A 7,351-nucleotide genomic window follows, 5' to 3' on the forward strand; every position below is an offset into this window, starting at 1 on the left:
TCTTCTACACTGGGCAGTTCATCATTCTCCCATTCTCTGCCTTTGCCTTCTGTGACTTGGGCAGTGAGGCTGGAGTGCTTGATAGTGAAGACTGAGGCAAAAAAGTCAGAGTGCCTCAACCTTGGGTAACCCAGTCTCCTGTTTTCTTCCAGAGAGGGCCCACATTTTCTCTGTTGTTCCTTTTATCACCAACTTGCCTATAGCATATTTTCTTATTGCTCTTGACATCCCTGGCCAGGCATCAGGGCTTTAACTTTCCTAACCTGATCCCTGGCTGCTCAGACAATTTCTCTATATTCCTCTCAGCCTACCTGTCCTTGCTTCCACCTCTGTGGGCTCATGTCTCAGTTTGTCCAGGAGCTCCTTCTGCATCTATGCAGGCCTCCTGGCATTTTTACCTGGCCTCCTTTTGTTGGGGTATATTGCTCCTGAGCTTGGAGAAGATGATTCTTGAATATTAACCAGCTTTCTTGGACCCCTCTTCCCTCCAGGGTACTCTACCAAGCAGATTCCTGAAGAGTCCAAAGTCTGCTCTCCTGAAGTCCAGGGAGTGACAGTCTTCTAGAACCTAGCATTTGGGATATGTTACTAAGTTGGGATTGGACACATAGACTGGATAGTGTTGTATTTTCCCCTGAGCATGTCCTTTTCATAAGTTTTATAGCATGTATTCCTAAGAGTATTGAAAACTTGCTTTATACAAGCATGAGGTTTCTTCTGGGAATTTGACATAAACTGTAAGCTGATAATAAAATAAACAAAGGCATACATGATTCAAAAACAATACTGTATGCTCACTTTCTAAAATTCTTCTCTCCTGCTTAAGTTTTTGTATGATTGTTTGTTTGTGGGCAAAAGCCCACTTCCTCTTTGTTGCTGTTTTGTGCTTTATATTAAGAAAGGTGATGCTGTAAATTCATTTTTCTGTATAGATATTCTTAATTGCATTTGCAGGCTACTTATATATATATGAAAGCTGCTTATCTCAGTATGTTTGGACCAGATGACTGCAGTCCTTTCGGAGACAGCGAAGTCGAATTGTTTAGGTAAAATTTACAAACTCACCATTAAAATATTTCACTACCTTTTCATGTCACAGCACTGGGGAAAGAGAGGCAAAAATTATTCATTATGCAGTTTGGAAGATCCATGCAAATAAGAGATGGCAGTTAAATGTCCTTTAGACTAAAGTGGACCCTGAGTTGAGAGCAGATTTCTCCTGGCCTGGAAATACTTTGGGACAGGCACAGAGGTCTGTCAGCCATACAGTGGCTGCTGCTGTTCCATGTAATAGTCACGTTCTGTTTCAGTTGTTTCCTTTAATCAAAATGGCATGTAGGATGTGAAAGCCTTCAATGGGTTGTGCTGCAAGATGTGTGTGTGCCTCCTTAGAGGGAGCGTGAGCACAACTCGATTCTTTGGCTTTGAGTCCAAGAGGAGTAAGAAGTAGTTAAATGTGCGAGTGAATCCATGGGTTATTAACACAATGAGATAACCTGATTGGAATGTTTAAGCTCAAAAATACCTAAACTTTTCTGGGGCAAAGAAAATTTGATTACTTTAGGGTTGACAGTTTTTATATAAAATAACCTACATATTTTTGAATGTGCTTACAGCATGATACTGCTCAGGATCTCTCTATCTTTTATAATCATTGCAAGCAATTTTCACTGAATGTGGGATTCATTATGAAGTGAATAGGTTTGATCTTTGGGAGAATTGAGGAAGACTGACAAAAGGTAGCCTGCCTCTTTCTTAGTCTGTGAAGAGAGATGAGCCCTTTTATAAGTTAGGTGCATCATCTAATTTAATCTTTCAGTGGGGAAGAGTCCCTCTCCTCCTGCTTGATTAAAGAGGAAGCCTAGAGATAAACGTGCCCTGCATAAAGACAGCTTTTGTGAGTATGTGTTGCTCAGCTTCCCCAGAGGTAGCAGTAGCCCAGTGTGTAACAGCTTTTTTAAGTTCTCCTTGGTTTGATTTTCTTTTTTTAAGTTTGAATGTTGGTTGGTTGTTTTGTTTTTTTCTCAGAGGTTCACAGAGGAAGAATTCCTTATGTTTTCCTTTAAACTTTCAGGATTGTTCCCAGTCTGAAACTGAAAATTGCAGGGAAATCTCTGCCTACAGAAAAGTTTGCAATTCGGAAAGCACGACGGTATCTTTCCTCAAACCCCATTCCTTTGCCTGTTCCGCCTTTGGTAAGTCAGAAGTATCCACAGACACACACACTTTACCCTTTTCAACATCTTTTGAATTTATAGCAATAAACCCAGGATAATTAGTATAGTATCTTTCCATGTTTCTAAGGTAAAACCTCTGCAGGAGACTGGAATGTTCCCAAAGCAAAGCCAAATGAATGTGAGGAATGCTGTAAAACTGGGGCATGCACCAGCCACAGGGAACTCAGCCAGCTGTTTGTGACACGTAAATGTGTTGCATGTGTAACTCATTATTCCAGCTATAGACTAGCGTGCTGCCAACAGCTTTCTTTGGGTTCCCTTTTGAGGAACTTTGCCCTAGGTCTCTTCTGTCATGTGTCATTTGCTAACAGAAGACTTTAAGGTACAAGTAAGGGGGTGTCAAGAAAACAATGTAAGAATTGGGGAGTGCATGTAAGCAGCTATTTAATGTGCCCCTGAATGTTTGCAATTTGGTGCTCTCCAGAGCAGTTCATGGGTGCTGGGATGAAACAACCGAATCCTTTGGCCACTCCAGAAAACCATTGCAACTGATGATTGGTTTGTTTCAAGTTGGGTTTTTTTGCCCTGTAATGCTGGCCAGTTCCCTGTGGCCAGACTAGAACAGCTGCAGGAGGCACCTTGTTCATGGTGCACTTACAGAAATCTGTCTACAAAGAACATTAAAGGATTTTGAGTCCACAGGTTTGCCCAATGCAGTGGTGTTAACATTTGCAGCTTTGAGCTGTTGTGTTTAAGAAAGAGATGAAAAATTAGTAAATAAAAAAATGCTGGAACAAGGAGAGCCTCTTTGGAGACCCCAGTGAGTAGCCACTTCCCAGGCCACCAGTGGGTATGACACTGTGCTTCCTGAAGAAAGAGAGTTGTTACAGCAGAGTGTGGGTATTCCTCAGGGGCCACGTCCCACTAATAAGACTGAAGTGAGAGAAATAATTAGGTTACTTTGATGTGCCTTTCAGGTTTCAGAGAGGAAGAAGTGTACACACCTGGGGTTTGGCTGGGCTGTCCTAGTGGGATTTTGGCAGAGCAGGTTTCTGTACCAGGAGCTCTCCTTGGAGCAGCCAGGCACTGTGTCCTTGGCTGCTATGCAGTTGCATTTCCGAGGCAGCAGATGCCGCAGCTGAACAGATAAAAGCATTTTATGGATGTGGAATTGGGGGCAGAATCTCATCTCCAGGATTTTTCTTTTCATTAACAAGGGACTTGCTGAGAAGCGTTGAGTCCTCAAGTAAGTCTTAGCTCGGGGATTTAGCCTAGAGTGAATGTGGTTTGAATACTTCTGTCTCAAAACCAAGTTAATGAATCTGCACTAGGTACAGTAAGCTCAGCACAAGTTTTCCAATCCATAGAGACCCGATGGTGAAAGCAACAGTGGCTGGGGTTAACATGCTGTTTCATCTATTCTAGCCTGACAGCTTTCTGTGCTGTACTTCCAGAACTCAGTTATTCTGTACCAAAATATTATTGAAAAGCTTTGAATTATCAAACACAGACTAGGCTGTATAAATAAATAGAAAAAATAGATCAGACACTGATCTCTCTGGTGACAGGACCTGGGGAAATGGCATGAAACTGTGTCAGGGGAGGTTTAGGTTGGATATTAGGAAATGGTTCTTCCCCCAGCCGGTGCTTGGGCACAAGAACAGCTCCCCAGGGCAGTGGTCACAGCACCAAGCCTGACAGTTCCAAGAAGCATTTGGACAATGCTCTCAGGCATCTGGTGGAATTCTTGGGGTGGTCCTGTGCAGGGCCAGGAGCTGGACTTGATGATGCGTGTGGGTCCTTTCCAACTCAGGATATTCTGTAATTAAATAACTTGTCACAAAGACCAATCTTAAGTCCATATAATATTTCCATCTTTAACTTTGTGGTTGCTGATAGCAATGAGCACTCTTGATCTGGTGATACACTCTGAGAGAATTCAATAACAAATAGGAATTCAGCCAATAGTAGAATTTACTCTAAGAAAGCTGAATGAGAAAGAAGTTACTTTCTGTGGGAGCATCAAATAAACCTGAGGAGTGTAAGAGGTTTACAGTTCAACTCTAAAATTCTGTTGGTTTATTTGAAGCTTGGCTTAAAGGTTAGGGGTTTTGTTTTTTTTCTGTTTTGTTTTGTTGTGCTGCCATTTCATATTTTTTCTTTGGAAGCAATGCACTACAGTTATTTATGGTTGTTACTGCTTTGGCTAAAATTACACTGAAGAAAAGGAGGAGACCTTAGTGAAGGGACAGTTAGCCATGTGCCATGAATGGTTTAAGTCTGTTTTGTTGGTACTTGCCTCAACTGTAAGAGAGATTGTGTTTACATTCTGTTCAAGTAATCCCCCTTGCACTGTGTGTAGTAAATTGCTCCTTAGTTGTTTTCCAGGGCTAATTTGTTCTGAAGACCAATGTAACAGGTTTTCAGTTGCAATGAAAATATGTTTTGACAAACTGACTTTATTCAAGGAATCTGTAACTTTTTCGTCATGCTGAGATAAACTAAAGTGTTTGACAACTACATTTATCCAGTGCTGGAATTAATGATGCTGTCATTTCTCCCTGACCCTAGGAAATGATGTATATCTGGAATGGCTATGCTGTAATTGGAAAATGTCCCAACTTAACAGAAGGCATGTTAGAGACTTTAATTGAAGCAGAAGAAGCATTGGCAAGAAGTTCAGGTAATCAGTGATAGGTTTTGAGCAGGTATTTTAGAGTGCAATAGCTAAAGATACCATCTGTGAATAAAGAGAGACACTCATTAGTAAAGTTAATCGAATCATGGAATGATCTGTTTATCTGTTTATGCAGATAGGAATAATTTTTCTTTTGAATATAGCAATAACTTACAATAATAGCAAGTGATTTTCCATCCACAAATGTGTGCTAGGAATGGTTTATGACAGGTATTAAAGGTTGTTTATTTTGCTAGATCAAAATAAGTATATGCATTATCTTAATGACTTGGATCATGAAGCTTTCTTACTCTCAGATACAGTATTTCAGTTTTGAAGGATAAACAGGAGATGAGTTGGTCTTCTGTTGTAAAAGTGCTGTCAGTTTATGGTGTGACCTTGCGCTGAATGGTCTGGTGTCACCAGTATGCTATAGAAATCTAATCTGGGAAGTCAGGAATGGGCTTCCTTTGCACTGTGAATGAGCATCAGGTAGGATTGAACTGCAACAGGCTCTGCTACCACATTTTTCTGTCTGTATATTAATTAGCTATCTGTGAGAAGGTTGAATTGATGTTTATTTCTTGTCAGTCTTTCGCAGCTCCTATGGGAGTACAACCAGTTTGCACAGCCTTTCTCACAGAATTTTCCCTTGCTCAATATTTGATCTTATTACTATTATATACCACATTTCTGCAAAAGGAGCAGGCCCCTGTTGACAAAGGAATGTAGGCTAAAATACTGCATTGCAGTCTTTTCTAGGGCCTTGGTCTTCCTGTGCACAATGTGTTACACAAGACTTGAAAGAGCTGCCTGAAAGACTGGCTAAAACTGTCTGATTTTAGTTAATTGAAAGAGAAAACAGGAAGATATTTTCAGTGAAGGTGATATTTTAGAAAAGGCTTTTGACCCTTTGACCTTCTTTGTCACCCATTTGGTTAAATTATTTTGGATGAAGCAAATTATTTCTCTGCTCCCTTTTTTCCCTTAGTTGACAAATTGTGGATAAGGCTGAATTTTACAGGGATTTGTAGCTGATTGATGTTTACAGAACACTATGAGGACATGTAATCAAAAAGTGGGATGTATTTGAAACACACCAGCAATCTGAAGTGTTGCCTGTTCCTGATATTGACGTGCTGTTTCCAGGCATTGTGCTTTCCTTGAGATTGTCTGACAGTGTTTGGGGCTAAGCTGTTGTGTATTCAATTATTTTCTCTGTGTTGGAAGAATCTGAACAGTGTAAAGTGATGAATCCAAGGATGTGCTCCTATCAGTGTTACACCATTTAAGATGTAAAAGGAAGACTGTGGAAGTAACATCTAGAAATACAGTTATGCATATCAGATTTGCATGTAGGATAGGTCCCTAAATGTTTGCTCATACAATCCAGATCAGTTTGCAGGATAGAAGTAGAGGAAATAAATGCATGTGAATGTGTTCTTGGGACAAATGTCCAGAAGAGACAACTGATCCTCTTCTTTTTCTGTTATGAAGTAACACTTCTGTGGCCCTGAGTCATCTCACTGTGCACATACTTAGTGTGTCAACCTTTGCCCTTTTCCCTGTTCCTTCTAAATCAGTTTGCTGCACAGTCTTTGGGCATCTCCCCTGGGATTTGTTTTGTATGTAGGGGCCACTATGGGTCTTAGCAAGAGGAGCAACTCCAATTGTAGGACTGACCAAGGCATTCAACTGCACAGTCCTAAGGGAAGCAGCTGTTTCATGCAGTATGTGTCAGCATTTAATCAGCTGGAGTAATAAATGAAGAACCAGATAAGGTTTGGAGTAGTGAAAACAGGATGAAATTCAATAGCACGAGATGCAGTATTGCATGTTTTGCAGGAATTCTTTCTAGTTAGTGTTTCATGTATTGGAAATGAGCAAGCAAGAGAAGATTTTGCTTGTAAACTTTAAGATTAAGCTGCCTACGTGGATTGATTATGAAAAAGCCAGATGTTTTCTTTGAAGTGTGTTGTGCAGAAATCTTCTGGTGGAGAGAAAGTGTTGATAGTAATGACTTTGAACCAGGTACTGGTGAGACACTGGGCACTCAGAAGTATAAACTCGAAAGAGGTGTAAAGAAGGTATGGTAAGAAGATGAGGAGATGTGAGGGTCAGGTTGCAAAGTTTCATATATTTGTGTTTAGCCAAACAAGGTGGAGAATGGCCTACAAATAGGCCATGTGGCTAGAAATCAAGGAAGGAGAAGAAGGGCACAATAAAGGCATAAGGTTGAGAGATTTATAAACTGGACCTCAGTATTTACAAAATGGACACCTTAAAGTAGTTTTTAGGTATCAGAACAATAGTGGAATAGTCTTTCTGTGGGAGAAGGAAAAGAACATCTCAACAACTTTTGGACAAAGTTTGATTGATTTATGAAAAGGCTGATATCTCTTTGTCTCTGCATTAAATTCAATTCACCAATTAGTTCCTTCTGCCCTGTGTATCAGTAAATGGATTGTGCTTACACTTACCTTTGTAAGAGTTTCCC

General features: G+C 40.4%; 1 protein-coding gene across 1 annotated transcript in view; it reads left to right on the top strand.

The window, feature by feature from the left end:
• The window catches only part of TTC39A (tetratricopeptide repeat domain 39A), a 35,643-nt gene that overhangs the window by 24,249 nt on the left and 4,043 nt on the right, over window positions 1-7,351 (top strand). Inside the window, exons 13-15 of the mRNA XM_009077943.1 lie at window positions 955-1,046; window positions 2,075-2,195; window positions 4,749-4,860. Coding sequence (XP_009076191.1) covers window positions 955-1,046; window positions 2,075-2,195; window positions 4,749-4,860 — 325 coding nt within the window. The remainder of the gene's footprint in view (window positions 1-954; window positions 1,047-2,074; window positions 2,196-4,748; window positions 4,861-7,351) is intronic.

The sequence above is a fragment of the Acanthisitta chloris genome, unplaced genomic scaffold (genome assembly GCF_000695815.1).
Source record: "Acanthisitta chloris isolate BGI_N310 unplaced genomic scaffold, ASM69581v1 scaffold27430, whole genome shotgun sequence".
Lineage (NCBI taxonomy): Eukaryota > Metazoa > Chordata > Aves > Passeriformes > Acanthisittidae > Acanthisitta > Acanthisitta chloris.